General features: G+C 43.0%; 2 protein-coding genes across 2 annotated transcripts in view; one reads left to right on the forward strand and one right to left on the reverse strand.

The window, feature by feature from the left end:
* Positions 1-17,685, forward strand: part of FREM2 (FRAS1 related extracellular matrix 2) — a gene marked incomplete at its 5' end in the record, with an annotated part of 315,063 nt that overhangs the window by 178,568 nt on the left and 118,810 nt on the right. Inside the window, one exon of the mRNA XM_082244593.1 lies at positions 11,583-11,834. Within this exon, the coding sequence (XP_082100719.1) occupies positions 11,583-11,834 (252 nt within the window). The remainder of the gene's footprint in view (positions 1-11,582; positions 11,835-17,685) is intronic.
* Positions 13,310-17,685, reverse strand: part of LOC309546740 (uncharacterized protein) — a gene marked incomplete at both ends in the record, with an annotated part of 39,045 nt that continues 34,669 nt past the window's right edge. The window contains one exon of the mRNA XM_082246436.1: positions 13,310-13,384. Within this exon, the coding sequence (XP_082102562.1) occupies positions 13,310-13,384 (75 nt within the window). The remainder of the gene's footprint in view (positions 13,385-17,685) is intronic.

The following is a 17,685-nucleotide window of genomic DNA, read 5'->3' on the forward strand; positions in this document are numbered from 1 at the left end:
AAGTTAGAGAGGAAATTGTTGTTGCCCCTCCAGTGTCTGTTGTGTCAGATTCTGTTTCCCCTGGTGATGTGGTCCCTGAGTCTGTCCCTCCTGTTGTTGTTCCTACATCTACTGTGCATAGATCCTCCAGACTAGCGAAAGCTTCTGGGGGGGGCGAGTATAGTGGATCTTCCCCCTCGGGCCTACTCCACCTTCAGTCCCTGGCTCTCGACACCGCAAACGTTGCCAAGAGGGTGCAGGGGTGCTGGATGGTGGTGGGGTCGATGGGGTTGTCCCATGTCTCACCCTCTGTTGTGGAGGATTCAGATGATGAGGGGTGGGAGAGGATAAGGAGGAAGAAAAAGAGGAAGACCAGTAAAGTGGTCATTTCCTTCTTACAGTCAGACCCAGGAGAGGTTCCTCTTGGCAACACATTTTCTGTTTTATCAGGGGAGGAGTTGGTGTCGGATTTATCTATTTTTTTATCATCTATGGATGAGGGGGAGTCACATAGTGTAAAGAGAGCTGTTTCGGGTGATTAGAGTGTGGTAGAGGTTAAGAAACGACTACCCCAATCATCCTGATGGAAGTTCCCGCTCCGATAAAGGTGGCGACCATTAATTTCGCCAGCATGAAATCCGCAAGAGCTTGTGATATTGCCTTATTTTTGCTCAGGGAGTTTGATGCTGAGATTTTATTTTTGCAAGAGACCTGGCTCAATACTTTGGCCCATGTCCATCTAGCAAAAAGGGAGTGGAGATGCGGTCCCTCCTTTTGGTCTATTGCGGCTGAGCCTTGCAGTGGAGTTGCGGTTCTTTTTAAAAACTGATATGGTAATGTGCCGGCGGGTAATTGAGGTAGAAATGGGGAGATGCATGGTCTTAGACGTCTCTGTTAGGGGGCAGGACCTGCGCCTGATCAATATCTATGGACCGCAGTCAAAATGGGGCAGGAAATGCCTCTTCACAAAGATCAAACCCTTCCTTTTTACATCCCAGCAGGTTGTCTTTGGAGGTGACTTTAACACCATAATTAGGCCTGAAGACAGGAGGGTCTCCATACACAGGCTGGGTTATGATAGCGTTTTTCTTAGAGATATGGTTAGACAAGCAGGCCTGGTAGATGTGCACATTAAGCACTGCCCTGGCAGCACGGGATTCACGTTTCAGAGAGGGAATAGTCAGAGTAGGATAGACAGGTTTTTTTTAAAGGAAAACTCTGCTTTCTCGGCTCCTGAGTTGAGGGCGGTGGAGTTCTCTGGCCACTGTATGCTGTCTGTGACTCTGAATGCCTCGGACACTCCACCCAGGGGAAGGGGTACCTGGAAACTGAATTCGGCTCTCCTGGAAGATGTAGAGGTAAGACAATCCTTTGAGGATTTGTTTCAGGCACAGGTTTCTATTCTGGACTTTTGCAGCAGTCAGAGTGGTGGGAGCTTGTGAAACAAAGGGCGATTGGACTTTTCAAGGCCATAAGTAAGAAGAAGCAGCTTGGTATGTATATTGCCTACCAGCATTTGCGGAGGAAGCTTGATCGTCTTGTCTCGTATGGAGGAGATCCAGGGGAGATCTCGGAGGTAAAGCTTCTTCTTAGGAAGTGTCAATACGACCGGCATGCCTGCTTGGTTCTGGAGAGAGATTACAGGAAAATATCGCCTGATCCTTACCAGAACTGTAAGCAAGGCATAGCAGTTAAGACGGTCATAGGTCTGAGGGATAGTACGGGTTCCCTGGTGAATTCCAGATCAGGGATCCTGGAGATCTTCAGGTCATATTACGCAGACCTTCTGGGAAGAAAGGACCTTAGTCGGGACAGGATGGAAAGCTTTCTGGATTCTACTCCAGGATTGGGAAATGGTACATTGCCTTTGATGGATTTGACAGAACCAATTTCAGCGGATGAGGTAATTCGTGCTATAGAGAAGCTGGCTACCAAAAAATCGCCTGGGCCACATGGGTTGACAGCTGAATTATACAGTTTTTAGTCCATTCTGGCTCCCTTTTTAGCGGCGGTTTATAACAGCTGATTAGAAGAGGGTTCTCTCCCTCCCTCCATGAGACAATCCGCTGTGATTCTTCTGTCAAAAGGTAAAGACCCCTCAATAATTGAAAACTGGCGCCCCATCAGTCTTCTCAATGTTGATAGAAAGATCTTGGCGAAGATTCTTTTTTGGCGCTTGTCGTCAGTAGCAGGCGATTTGTTGTCCAATCATCAGCACTGCTCGGTCCAGGGCAGAAGTACCTATTCAGCAATTTTAGCTGTCCAGGAGGCTTTGGAGCGGGGTTGCTGGATGGAGAAAGTACTTGCTGGCATTGGATCAGGCGAAGGCTTTTGATCGAGTCAATCATGAGTACCTGTATTTGCTACTTGGTAGATACGGCCTGCAGGGGAGGTTTATGGATTGGCTGAAAACATTATATAAAGGGGCTGAGAGCTTCCCACTTGTTAATGGTTGGGTTGGACAGCCTTTTGAGGTTGGCTCTGGTGTGCGCCAGGGGTGTCCTTTGAGCCCCCTGCTATATGTATTCGCAATCGACCCCTTCATAAGAAGGTTAGAGGGTGGATCGTTGTGCGGGGTGCCTTTGGGCATTTAATTTATAAAAGGCTAGCGCTCAGGATTAAAATAGCTCTTATAATACAATAAAGTGGGCTGCTGCTTGGTATAAGAAAGGGATGTGCCTTAAAAAGTGTAAAATATGAAATTACCCGCGCTGCTCCACAAAACAAATAAATATATATATATATATATATATATATATATAATACATACAGTGCTCATGCTTAACTTAATGTGCACAATAAAAATTGCCAATCAATATACATAAATAATGAACGTGAATGAATAAAATAAATCAATAAATATAAACTGTTGTCTTAATCTTTCAATTAATGATGTGCTCAAAAAACATTGTTCCGTGACAGTCTTTGTGCAAAAATATAAGTTCAAAGTGCTGCGTGCTCATACAAAAAATGCTGGTGCTCTCTGTACACGAGTAGGTGCTCCCCTCTTGGTCCCCCACTCACCAGAAGCCAAATATTACAGCGCTTTCAGAATATCCTTTGAAGATAAATGCCTTATTGGGCGAGCCTTTCAACAGCTTTATAGGTGTATTGTAGATTTGGGCATTGCTGGTGTGCCACCTTTAAAGGTCGTGGCCTTTGCCGATGATGTGTCTGTTATTATCTCTGGGATGGAGGAGGTCTCTGTGATAGAACAGTACACGGAGGCTTCTGGCTCTAAAATCAATCATGAAAAGAGTGAAGTTTTCTGGATGGGTGAGGAGAGTGAAATCTTCGAACTTCCGGATGCCTTCCCAGAGCCCCAGCAGGAAATTAAAGTGTTGGGCATCAAATTTGGTCCTGGTGACTATGGTCATCGAAATTGGGAAAGCAGGTTGTTGAATGCCAATGCCAAGGTGGCAAGCTGGAAGAAATGGAAAATTTCCTTGAGGGAAAGGGTTGACTTGATTAAAACTTACCTGATCCCAATCTTTTTATATGTCAGCTTTGTCTGTATCTTGCCGGAATCTCTCTATGCAAGGGTGTACAGCTGCTTTTTCCAACTGTTATGGGAAATAGGCTGAACCTGATCAAACGCAATGTAACTTACCTGTCCAGGCGGGAGGGTGGTCCAGGAATGGTCAACCCTATAGTTTTCTTTTCTCTGCTCTTTTTAAAATACAATCTTGGTAATATGTTAGCAGAGACCCCGCCGGGATGGGTGGCTATTTTTCAATCATGGTTTAGGCCTTTTCTGCGATGCTGGGAAGATGGTGGGCCAGTGAAAAGTCTGAGAGTCCGACATGGCAAGCTTCTGGCTTGTGTTTCCCGTGTCTGAAAATACTTTAGCAGTGGCAGGTGACAGTAGGGGATATCAAGTCCCTCCCCAGGAAGCTTCTGGAGAAGAGGATTTTGGGCTCTGCTTTCAGTGTGTCACTGACTTTAAGGGATTGCCCAGGCCCCATAATGAGGGAGGGGTTGCGTTTAATTAACTTGGGAAGAATCCCTTTGAAGTTTAGGGATCAAGCCTGGCTCGCTTTCCATGGAAGGCTCTATGTGAGAGGGAACCTGAAGCATCGCCCTGTGGATGATCTGGATTGTCCTAGAGCGGAGTGTGTTTGTAAAGTGGAGTCAATGGACCACTTTTTGCTCCAGTGTCCCTTTAACATAGAGGTGTATAAAAGGGTGGAGAGGGCTCTAGGCACCCCCTTTTTCTATCGCATAAGTTATGCGGAGTGGGTGTTCGAGGCATTCCCGACTCGCTGGAATTCTGATTTGGATACACTTTTTCTAGTTAGTATAGTTGTCCGTTACTACACGTGGAATGCACGGTGCCAGATTACCCTGTGGAAGAAAGTCCTCCCCGTCGAGGTGGTAGTGTACGATATTCTGGGTGAGGTTGGGAAGATTCGGGGTCTTGAGAAGGGCAGGGAGCCTCGAGCGGTCTGGATAAGGGCGTGGAGGAATATCAGACCTGCCTTTGGTGAACTTTCCATCTCTGGGTGAGGAACTTTTTTCCTATGCTATTTCTTTCATGCCCTTAGCTTTTGTTGGTTAATATCTTCTTTTTGAAGAAGGGCTGCATGCATAATGTGGGTGGTTTTGTTTCTTGACCTTGCAGGTTGGAGGTCTGGTGTGGTGGTGTGAGTCTTACTAAGATTATTTTCCCCGGTAATGATATGTTCATGATGTGAGTTTTGCTTTTGCTTTAAAGCCATTCTTTGTTTCAGAGCAGAATTTGCTATGTATTTTTTTTCCCTTTTCATGTAAATGTGTATATATTTATTTATGTATGTTGATTTTATGCTTATTGATTGCAAGACTTTTAATAAACAAAAACTGGGAAGAATTGCTCTTATATTGGTGGTCAATGGAAAGAAAGCCCTCCTTACAGTGGTGGTCAAGAATGCCGCCCTTACAGACAGCTAGAAAGATCTGCCAAGTGGCATTGGAGCCAGAATTATGCAGGCACCATGAGATGGGAGGTCAGTCATCCATTGTTTATGATTCAATAATTTTTATTGAAAATATTTAGAAAACAAAACGTACAAACATTGGAAAGCATACAGAACCCCTAGCACCCTCTGGAGTAATCTTAGGGTTTTACAGAACCCTAGTTGAGAATGGCTGCCTTATTGCCACCTGTGAAAAAATTTTAACCTTGCCTTGTGACAGTAATAGCCTGTAAGCAGTTTTACAAGTTATAACATGGTTTGCTATTATATAGCAGCACAGCTAGCACTCTGAAAGTATATTATTTGTTTAAAAAAAAAAAGCACACATTCTTGCTTGTTGATTCAGGGAATGAACTGCGGTAGGCCAATGGTGACATTTTGTTTATGTTACTTACTCAGTGAAATGACAAATAAAAACTCATTCCTGATTGGTTTTTCATGAGCTGCAGTACTATTTTTCCATTTCTCCAGAAACTTCAGAATCACAGAGAGAGCATAATGGGCTGATAAGTTTTACAACAAGTAGTGGAAAGTTTTTCCATGGGATGAATGGGGAAGCTGTAAATGGAGAGAATGGCATGTGTACGTGTAAAATGTACACTGGTATTTATGTCATGTCCCTAGATCAGATTCCCTACTTACTATACCAGAGTGCTTGGAAATCAGCCAAGTAAAGCATGAATAGGCAACGTTTTTAAAATTGGGTAGTCCAAAATACACAGGCTGCACTTAGATGTCCATGTTCATATTTTTGCAAACACTGTACATCTGTGTGTGGCCTTCAAATCTATTTTGGTGGATAAGCAGATTAACCACTTGCCGACCGCCGCACGCCGATCTACGTCGGCGGTCAGCCCCTCACAGGCAAAGTGACGTAGGGCTACGTCACTAGCTTGTGAGGGTCTAGGGAGCGAGCGCGCGCCGCCGGAGGCGCGCTCCCGCGTGGTCACGGACCCCCCCGCGCGTGTGACCAGCGGACCCGATGTCCGCCGGCCACTCTGCAATCGGCGGGGGAGAGGGAGAAAGTCAGGCAGCTTGTGTAAACAAGCTGCCTGTCATTCTCCCCTCTGTATGAGAGCTGATCATATGGATCACTCTGCATACAGCTTAAGCCACAGCCAATCACAGTAAGAATCACGCCCCTAGGGACACACACAGCCCCTCCCTCTCAAATAAAGTTAACCCCTTCACTACCAGTGTATTTTTACAGTAACAGTGCATATATATAGCACTGATTACTGTAGAAATGTCACTGGTAACCCCAAAAGTGTCAAAAATGTCAGTCAAGGGTCCGATCTGTCCGCCCCAATGTCGCAGTACCGCAAAAAAAATCGCAGATCGCCGCCATTACGCGTTAAAAAAAAAAACAACAAAAATGACAAAAATCTTTCCCTTAGTCAGTAAACGCAATAACTTTTGCGCAAACCAATCAAAATACGCTTTTTGCGATTTTTTTTACCAAACATAGGTTGCATAAAACAAATTGGACGAAAATGTTAAAAAATTTAGATTTTTACATTTTTTTGGGGGGGAATTTCATATAAAAAAAAGGGAAAAATATTGCTATTTTTGCAAAATTGACGCTCTTTTTTTGTTTATAGCGCGTGATCAAAAAATCGCACAGGTGATCAAATACCGCCAAAAGAAAGCTCTGTTTGTGGGAAAAAAAGGACGCCAAATTCGTTTAGGTACAGCGTCCCACGACCGCGCAATTGTCCGTTAAATTCACGCAATGCCGAATCGCAAAATACCCCCTGGTCGTTTAGCAGCCAAATCCTCCGGGGCTTAAGTGGTTAAAGCGGTTGTAAACCCTTACATATTCCCAGTGAAGTGACTGGCTTCAGGTGATACACAGAGAATTGCAATTCACAGAGAAAAACAATTTCTCCTACATACAGTGGGTTGTACGTTTATCCGCAATATTCTCTTCTCTACATCCATTCAAAGTCCAGAATAAAAAAGCTGGTCTGATAAATAGTTCATAAAAAGGGAGCGGAGAGCTGAAGTTACACTCTGGAGATCTCAGGGGGGAGAGTTGATTGGAGAGGAGAGACGCCCCCCCCCCCCCCACCACTCCACACTGTTTATAGGAACATAGCTGAGGCTGTCATTCTGCTGGAGGTCCCTCCCCTGTCACCATTTTTCTCTTAGGCCCCTTTCACACACGGACTCCGTTTTTCTCAGCGGGGGATCGATCCGTCGATCCCCCGCTGAGCAGGCGGATGACAGCTGTGTCTCCGCGCTGGGAGCGGAGACACAGCTGTCAGGTCCCCATGCATTTCTCTGGGGGAATCGGATCGGAACAGACCGTCTGTCCGTTCTCATCCGATCCGAACCCCCAGACGGATGGAAAATAGGGTTTCCATCCGTCCGGTTTTGACGGATCGGTTCAGATCCGCCCAAAAAACTGATAGGCGGATCTGAACGGTCCGCCTGTGTGAAAGGGGCCTTAGGATTCAATGGATGAACATCCACCCTGCGCTATTTGTCTATCACTTCAACAAGCTGATGCTGTCGTTCATCACTATGTGACTAAATGCAAATAAAACAAATAACACAGTGCAAAACAGTGAAGTGTTAACTTACAAACAGTGTATATAATATATATATATATATATATACATACATATCCCTTGAAATAAATGAAATGGATTAACTCAATAAGTGAGTGAATTGTGAAACAAAACCTTGTGTACAAAAAATCTCTATCTGAAAAGATCTGATAAACAACAAAATGACAGAAAAAAAGGAATTCCCAAAAATAATTATAAAAAGTAAAAAAAAAAATATGACAAGCATGTATCCAGTGAAAGTCCATGAACTGTGCTCCTGTGACAAGAAATCCAGAAATCCGTGCCAATCCGTGTCTCTCATGCAATATAATGTGTTCCACACCCCAATGTGAATCTACTTACCAGACGGTATGGACCCCTTAGAAATGTTGCATGTGGGTCTATAATGCTTGATCTGGTAAGTATAGGGTTGATGCTTCCTGTAGTCTCCTACTGGTCATCACTCATGGTAAGAAAGACAGAAAATTCCAATAGTGTAATATGTTCATATTTATTTATGAGTAAAAAAGAATAACACTTACAAAAGCCAGATGTAAATTTGCAATTTCATGACACTTAGAAATACGCAGACACCGTGGAGGTTTTTTGGTACGTGTCCTGTGTGAAACACAGCGGCATGCACACTTCTGTGTGCGTTCCACTCAGATTGGAAATTACGTTACTGAAGACCAGAATCTACGTTGACGTGTTTCGCCCCTCCCAGTGGATGTTATCACAGACCATTTTTCTCTTGGGTTCCGGAAAAACTTGTCAGAAGTGATTCGTGCAGATAGCAGAGGAACGAAGCAGCTGAGAAAAATGACTCTTAGTGCTCTTAATTGGGACAATTACACACTATAGAGGAATATGCTTTGTTCATATTTCACGTCTGAGGTATACCACCATGTTCACTGGGAGGAATAGTGATTATTAAAGTTTATTTGATATTTTTTTTTTTACATGGTCAGCTGGCCTTAAAGGTGTATACAGTGCCCCTTCTTAACTCCGCTCTAGAGGTTTAACCACTTGCCGACCGCCGCACGACTATCTACGTCGGCGGTCAGCCCCTCACAGGCAAACTAACGTAGGGCTACGTTGCTTGCTTGTGAGGGTCTAGGGAGCGAGCGCGCGCCCCCCGGGGCGCGCTCCCGCTCCCGCGTGGTCACGGACCCCCCCGCGCGTGTGACCAGCGGACCCGATGTCCGCCGGTCACTCGGCGATCGGCGGGGGAGAGGGAGAATGTCAGGCAGCTTGTGTAAACAAACTGCCTGTCATTCTCCTCGCTGCAAAGACACTGATAAAACGGATCTGGTATGTAGATCCGTTGATCAGTGTCCTTACAGCTAGAGCCACAGCCAATCACAGTAGAAACCACGCCCCTAGGGACACACACAGCCCCTCCCTTCCAAATAAAGTTAACCCCTTCACTACCAGTGTATTTTTACAGTAACAGTGCATATGTATAGCACTGATTACTGTAGAAATGTCACTGGTAACCCCAAAAGTGTCAAAAATGTCAGTCAAGGGTCCGATCTGTCCGCCGCAATGTCGCAGTACCGCAAAAAAAATCGCAGATCGCCGCCATTACGCGTTAAAAAAAAAAACAACAAAAATGACAAAAATCTTTCCCTTTGTTAGTAAACGCGATAACTTTTGCGCAAACCAATCAAAATACGCTTTTTGCGATTTTTTTTACCAAACATAGGTAGCATAAAATAAATTGGCCGAAAATTTTTAAAAATTTTGATTTTTACATTTTTTTTTTGGGGGAATTTCATATAAAAAAATGTGAAAAATATTGCTATTTTTGCAAAATTGACGCTCTTTCTTTGTTTATAGCGCGTGATCAAAAAATCGCACAGGTGATCAAATACCACCAAAAGAAAGCTCTGTTTGTGGGAAAAAAAGGACGTCAAATTCGTTTAGGTACAGCGTCGCACGACCGCGCAATTGTGCGTTAAATTCACGCAGTGCCGAATCGCAAAATACCCCCTGGTCGGAATGGGGGTAAAATCTTCCGGGGCTTAAGTGGTTAAACATTAACAACTGCTAAATATGTGCCGGGTTGCTCAAGCTGGTTCTTTTTCAACCTCTATATTATCTATATCAACCTAAAATATATTTAAACCCAAGAACAAAAATGTAATATATTTTGCAGTTTACTGGTCTTTAATTGTGGTGGCTGCATTCGTTTTCTTTTTTTTTTTTTAGGCTTTTTCTTTTTTTTTTCTTTCCTTTATCTGCTGATCGTGCTGTTTATCCAAGGGTCCCAGTATTCACTTATTTTACTGCACTTGATTTGGGCTATGGAATCCCTCCCCTCATCTCAATAATATCGGGGGGAAGATCTGTAGTTTACAGAGGTGACCTGGGCATGGCTGATAGTACAACTTATAATTTTTAGTGCAGAAGATTCACAAGTTATGAGCTCAGAGGATTTTTAACTAGATCAACAGGTATTTTATTTTTCTCTTATGGTATGTATACATATGGATATTTTGCTTCTAAGGGCTATGCCACCCTAGTGCCAGCAACAGGGTCTCTGGCAGGATCTCTAGGGAGCAACCCAACTGTTCCTCATTGGCCTAACCAATTAAGTATTGATTCATCACTGCTCCCTCACTGATGACCAGGATACTACTGTTTTCAGCCAGAGAGTGAGTGATACCATAGGAGCAGGTGAGTGCTCCTCTTAGGTCTTAGCTATCCTGTTTCTGGTAGGTTGTCATCAAGGCAGGGGCGTAACTACAGGGGTTGCAATTGAAACCGGGCCCCATGCTCCAGGGGACCTGTGCAGCTCTCCTGTACACCTGGATGGGGGGGGGGGGGCAGGGGCAGTATGTAGAGAAATCACTGTCCTCCTTTTTCCCCTTGCAGCTGCAGGGGGAAGATGGAGGAGATTGGTTCCTCTGTATGCTGCCCCCGCCACTCCTCCTATCAAGTTCACTTGTGTTCTGCTGTCTCTGGGCCCTGTGTGCTCCCCTGGTCCCCCCCCCCCCCCCACAATAGAGAACCAGGAAGGGGTCGGTAAGTACGTAATGTACCAGCTCCTTCCTTTTCTGAATGGACAGTGTCATAGTCAGTGACATTGTTAAAGAAAAATAAATTAAAATGATAAAAAATAATACAATTAAAGTACCAAAAAAATAAAAATGCCTGACACCAGTGGGTGAACTTCCAGGATCGCACTTGCAACCGTGCCCTGGCATTCCACCACTATGGGGAGGCCCCAAGACGGCAGGAAAGGGGCCCACTGCAGAATTTGTGAAAGGGTCCCATTGCTAGACCGTAATAAAGGGTAAAGGGCTCCAGGATCAGTAGGAAGAGCCCTAGGCTTGAAGGGAAGAACCCCAGCCAGGGGTCCCGTGGGGCCCTTCATGGTTTCTTGCACTGGGGCCTTGAAGGTTCTAGTTACGCCTCTGCATCAAGGGTAAGATTGCTAGTCCTGTGGGTCCTTTTGCACTGCAATGCCAGTATTGCCATGCATTATAATGTGCATTACCACAAGCCATGGAAACTCACTGTATGTGTGCATTAGTTTATACTTAATTGTATCTATTCATTCTTAATTAATGCTTAATTGCATCCAAATGCACATATTTGACATACTATAGGTGGGTTACAACACAAATACATTGGGAGAAGGGGCCATAAATTCTTCTGAATTTTCCTACTTGTACCACTGACTCATAATTGGTTATGAATAGTCAAATTTTACTTTGCGTTTTGTCCTACAGATATGGATACAGATTGTTAATAGCAGTTCAGGCTGTAGTACTTATGTAGAACCTATGGTACAGACAGCACAGGTTTATCAGGGTACCCAAACTTTGGTAAACTGTACTACTATAAAATAGCAATCCCCATTAAACTAGGCCTGTTAGTGGTGTAAAAATACCAAATATTGCTACAGGTAATTATGATCAATCAAATGAACACCTGGCTACCTGTTACCAAAGATAAGCCTGCTAAACATTAACAACATGAAAAATCCTGTCAGTTAACAAAATTTATTTTGTTATTATAATGTTTGCCTCCCAGACACATCAACATATGACAAATTGAAAATTAAATTCATTCCAACTCTGTTTTTCAGGTACAGCTACTGGAACAATCCCAACATCCGTTTTATCCTACTCTGATTACATATCCAGGCCTGAGGAGCACAACAGCGTTCTGAGGTTTGATAAGGGGGAAGAGGAGAAAATGTGCCGTGTGGTGATCATAGACGATTCATTGTACGAGGAAGCTGAGACTTTCAATGTTACACTAAGCATGCCTATGGGAGGAAGACTGGGCACTGAATTCCCTTCTGCTCAGATCGTGATTCTGCCCGACAAGGATGATGGTAAGAAGCCTCCTAATCTACAAATGTATACTATTCTTCAAAGTGTCTTCAGCATGCAAGGCAATTGAAGTAGTAGAGGAATGTAGGAAGGGAGTTATATGCTTGGTTCTTCCAGTAATTAAAGCTGAAAATTATTTAAAGTGTGTGCACTACCAGATAGCGGTTTTCTGAGCACGTGAAATAATTAATATGTGCCACATCCTATTAGAGAACTAGACTAATAATGGGGGGGGGGAAACATGGACTTTGAAGGCACAGGATATGGTAAAACATCAACATTTTATTAATTATATATTAAATTAATTATATATTTAAAAACAAAGGATACATGAACAATAAACTAAACATGAATGTGATTTAGTAAAAAATGGTACGGTACAAGAAACAAGCAAGTAGAAGCTACTTAGATAACTGCTTAATTGTATAGATGGATTCCACAATGACACGATCCATTGCAGATGACAGGTGTAAGGGCTGTCCTCCCAAAAAGATCAGTAGGTGTGGTCATCAGAAATAGTTACAAAAATACATTGAGCCAGAATGCTCAACATGTTTCGCACTAGGACATGGCGGCGGCTGCTGATAGTACCGGGCTACCAGTTTAGAGCTAGGTGCAGAGGAAGTCTTGGGCTTGGATTATTGCTCTTGCTCTAACGTTTGCAGCGATACCCCACATGTGTGGTTTAAACGCCGTTTACATATGCGGGCGTGACATAGCCAAGAGCATGGGGCCTAAGGATAGGTGTCGAAATAGCCAGGGTGGCAAGATGTCCTCTAAATCGGAGTTCCACCAATACCTGGTCACACATCTTTACTGGTGAGAGGAAAGTTATGTGGATGGCCCGGAGTCATTGTGGATACTAATGCTGATTGTGACCCCCTATAATCTAGGGGTCATATCCTTCTGGTAAGGAGTATTTATTAGGAGCACTGGGTGAAGGTGTGAAGGTTTAACATCAATTCTATAAAGTCTATGCTTTTAAACATTGCTGCCATCAACTACATAATCACCATGATTTTTTAAGCACTAAAAGGACTTTTACTTATTTATCTATTTATGCATTTATGCTGGGTTGTGCTTTTATCTATTGTTGTGGCCCTCCTTTTGCTACTGATGGTATTAAGCACTGTTGGACTGTTTTCATATAAGTTTTTATCTATTTATTTGCACCCAAGCACTTTTTGTGAATATTGTTGTTGAGCGCAATATATACCCTCAATTTCACATGTTTCGCACTATGCTTCGTTTGGAGCTTATGATACAATGCTCTGTAGTTTACTTGCAACTAATATGTTTAGAAAGAGGCAGCAGGGAAGGTGGAGTCGGGAGCCCGGGTTGGCTTAAGAGAACTGTATGGAAAAGTACTCCCAAGCACTAAGTATACATATCTTCCAATCATAAAGGAAGGAATAATCTGCCACCTGTGGTCGGTAGCCTTGCGGTTTGCAGTGAGGTAATGGGGAGCAAGTACTGTTCAGGTGTACATTCCTACACAGTGCTCCCGTATAGCGTCTCCACCTCCACTGGATGGAGATGTATCACCATGAAGCTGAAATTTAAATATGAATGTTTTTGCATAGTTACATTGAGCTGGCTTGGACCAATGTAGATATGTACAGTATGTAACATACTTGGCTGATCTCTGGGAAAGCTGTTAGTAGGCACCACTACTATATTAATTGTTTCTGGCTTCAGGGTCCTGTGCTGGACAGTTGTCCTGCTGCTTGTTGAACATGTGAGGTCGCTCATTTGGAATGGGCTCCATTCAGAGAACACTTTGCATTTTCTCAATGAATGCAAACCCTTCTTTGATTGGCCAAGCTAGAAGTCATAATGTCACCAACCCATCTCTTCAGCTTGTCCATTCAGGGAATTAACAAAAAGCTATGTTTAGGAGCCCTCAAAGTATAAGTATAAAAATAATAATAATTCTAATAATACATTTTCTTTTATTTAGTACCTAAAGGCAACAAAAGAAATAAAAACATATATAGTACAACAAAAGGAGCAAAAAAGGAACAGTTAGATGAAGGCTTATCTAAAAAAAGAAAGTTTTCAGCTTTGATTTGAAAGAAAAAGGTGAATATCTGATGTTCGTAGGAAGAGAATTCCAGAGTTTTAGTGCACGAGAGAAGGTCCTGTCCCCCATTGAGCATGGAAGGGTTTGAGGGACACACAGAAGACAAGAATTAGAGGAGTGAAGGCCATGCTAATAAGGTTATGCTATTAAGGGCAAATTGCTCTTATTAGCATTTGTGGTATTAGTTGGTGAAGGGTTGAGCAGCGCGAGTACCATCCATTCTCAGAATGGAGCCAGGCCTTTAAGTGCTCTACCAGTGTCTGCTAAGCATATACTGTAAATAGCTGAGGGTTGAATGTCAGGCCATTCCTTACAAAAAATGTATGGTTAGGAAAATCCCCTCTGTGTTACAGAACAGGATGTAGCTTTCTTTTGTTTTATTAAAACAATCCCTAATAACTTTAAAATGATTGTAAATGATCATCTTGTAAAACAATCCATTTCAGTTTAAAGTAGAGATGAAAGGCAAATCATTTTTGTATAGATACAGTATCACCCCTCACATTTTTGTATATATTTTTTTCTATCTTTTCATGTGACAACACTGAAGAAATGAAACTTTGCTACAATGTAAAATAATGAGTGTACAGCTTGTATAACAGTGTATAATTTCTGTCCCCTCAAAATAACTCAACACGCCATTAATATCTAAACCGCTGGCAACAAAAGTGAGTACTCCCTTAAGTAAAAAATGTCCAAATTGTCCCCAATTAGCCATTTTCCCTCCCCGGTGTCATGTGACTCATTAGTGTTACAAGGTCTCAGGTGTGAATAGGGAGCAGGTGTGTTAAATTTGGTGTTATCGCTCTAATTCTTTCATACTGGTCATTGGAAGTTCAACATGGCACCTCATGGTAAAGAACTCTCTGAGGATCTGAAAAAAAGAATTGTTGCTCTACATAAAGATGGCCTAGGTTATAAGAAGATTGCCATGACCCTGAAACTGAGCTGCGGCACAGTGGCCAAGACCATACAGCGGTTTAGCAGGACAGGTTCCACTCAGAACAGGCCTCACCATGGTCAACCAAAGAAGTTGAGTGCATGTGCTCAGCGTCATATCCAGAGGGAAATAGACGTATGAGTGCTGCCAGCATTGCTGCAGAGGTTGAAGGGGTGAGGGTCAGCCTGTCGGTGCTCAGACCATACGCCGCACACTGCATCAAATTGGTCTGCATGGCTGTCGTCCCAGAAGGAACCCTTTTCTAAAGATGATGCACAAGAAAGCCCTAAACAGTTTGCTGAAGACAAGCAGACTAAGGACATTGATTACTGGAACCATGTCCTGTGGTCTGATGAGACCAAGATAAACGTATTTGGTTCAGATGGTGTCAAGCGTGTGTCCCGGCAAGGAGGAGTACAAAGACAAGTGTGTCTTGCCTATAGTCAAGTATGGTGGTGGGAGTGTCATGGTCTGGGGCTGCATGAGTGCTGATGGCACTTGAAACCTACTGTTCATTAGGGGAACCATGAATGCCAACATGTACTGTGACATACTGAAGCAGAGCATGATCCCCTCCCTTCAGAGACTGGGCTCCAGGGCAGTATTCCAACATGATAAGAACTCCAAACACACCTCCAAGATGACCACTGCTTTGCTAAAGAATGTGAGGGTAAAGGTGATGGACTGGCCAAGCATGTCTCCAGACCTAAACCCTATTGAGCATCTGTGGGGCATCCTTAAACGCAAGGTGGAGGAGCGCAAGGTCTTTAACATCCACCAGCTCCATGATGTCATCATGGAGGAGTGGAAGAGGACTCCAGTGGCAACCTGTGAAGCTCTGGTGAACTCCATGCTCAAGTGGGTTAAGGCAGTGCTGGAAAATAATGGTGGCCACACAAAATATGACACCGCTGACATCCGATTTTGTGTCCTTTCCATTTTTTAAATGGAAGAAAAATAGGGTTCTGTTCCATTCCAAAAAACGGAACAGAACTGAAAGGACGCAAATCCCTTTGACGTGCATTATGTCCGTATATCACCCGCAAACGGATGGGGTGATATACGGACATACGGAACGCCCGTGTGAAAGAGGCCTTATACAAGCTGTACACTCACTACTTTACATTGTAGCATAGTGTCATTTCTTCAGTGTTGTCACATGAAAAGGTATAATAAAATATTTACAAAAATGTGAGGGGTGTACTAACTTATATGAGATACTGTGTATATATATATATATATATATATATATATATATATTACAAAGAGTAATATTCAGAATATTAAAGTGGTTGTAAAGTCAATGTTTTTATGTTTTTATTGGAGTTTTTCACAGACTGGATTCATTCCAGCATTGGTACAAACATTATAAAATATCCACAGTGTGAGTTACATATTAAGATGGCATAATAATCTAAACTAAGGAGAGAGAAAAATACAAACAATAAAACAAACAAAGAAAAAGGAATTTTAAGAGACATGTGCCTCTGAACTCTATGTTTTTAACGGGTTTTGTCATCAAGTAAGACTACCCTTATCACATGACCTAAACCCATGTCAACACTCACTAAGTATTTTCCCGAGCCCCTGCAGTCTAGGGATTGTTGCCTAGAATATAATCAGCGCTTTGTGTTTCTGTCTCCAGGAAGCTCAGTTAATTCAGTTGAGTTCAGGATAAGAAGTTTTTTTTATCTTAATGCATTCTATGCATTAAGATAAAAACCTTTCTGTGTGCAGCAGCCCCTCTAATGCTTACCTGATCCCCATCTCAATCCAGCGATGTTGCAGGAGTGTCTTGGCTGCCCAGGACTCTCCCTCCTCATTGGCTGTTATGGTAGCACGGCGCCATTGCTGTCATTCACATATACTGAGCTGATGAGGAGAGAGAGGGGGTGGGGCCAGGACACGGTTCTGTGTCTGAATGGGCACACAGAGCTGCAGCTCAGCTCGGGTGCCCCCATAGCAAGCTGCTTGTTGTGGGGGGCACTCAACAGGAGGGAGGAGCCAGGAGTGCCAAAGAGGGACCTGAGAAGAGGAGGTTCCGGGCCACTCTGTGCAAAACCAACTGCACAGAGCAGGTAAGTATAACATGTAAAAAAAAAAAAAAAAAGACTTTAAAATCACTTTAAGTTAACTCTTTTCATGTTCAATGTGTTTCACAGACCAGCTGTCACATTTGATATTATAACTTTGTTTTAGTTTGTCATGTTTACCATTATCATTGAAAGTGAAAGTAAAGAAAATCATACATTTTGGGTTGTCCCCAGAAAAGTAATAGAGGGGAAATCTTCAAATGGGAACACTAGTTCAATTTGCAGGATTTCCTCTCACTTCCTGTTTGTCTATGAGACAGGAAGTGAAGGAAAATCTCCGCAATTGGACACAGATGGCAAAAAAAAAAAAAAAAATGACAGGAATTATAACCCTCCATTACTAAAATAAAAAAAAAAGTTTTACCTATAGTTCTACTTGAATTTTTTTTTCCTCTTTCAATTGAACCAGTTTTCACATGAGATCTCTTTGCTGAGTCAGCTGACATCTTCCCTGGTGTTTCTTCTGGGTTTGTGGGCTCCGGCGCTGTGAGTGGCTGAAACCGCGCTGATGCGACACGGGCTCTGAAGGTCTGGCGCAGTAAGCCGGACCTACAGAGCTCATGCGCCGATGACATCATCGGCTGTGTGCACTCTGAATATCTCCTAAACGGTGCAAGTTTAAGAGATATTCACAGTACCTACAGGTAAGCTTTATTATAGGCTTACCTGTAGGTACAATTACAAAATAACACTTTATTTCCTCTCTAAAGTATAATTAAAGGCAAAACTTTTTTTTA

This window comes from Pelophylax lessonae (genome assembly GCF_965119305.1).
Source record: "Pelophylax lessonae genome assembly, chromosome: 2".
Classification (NCBI taxonomy): Eukaryota; Metazoa; Chordata; class Amphibia; order Anura; family Ranidae; genus Pelophylax; species Pelophylax lessonae.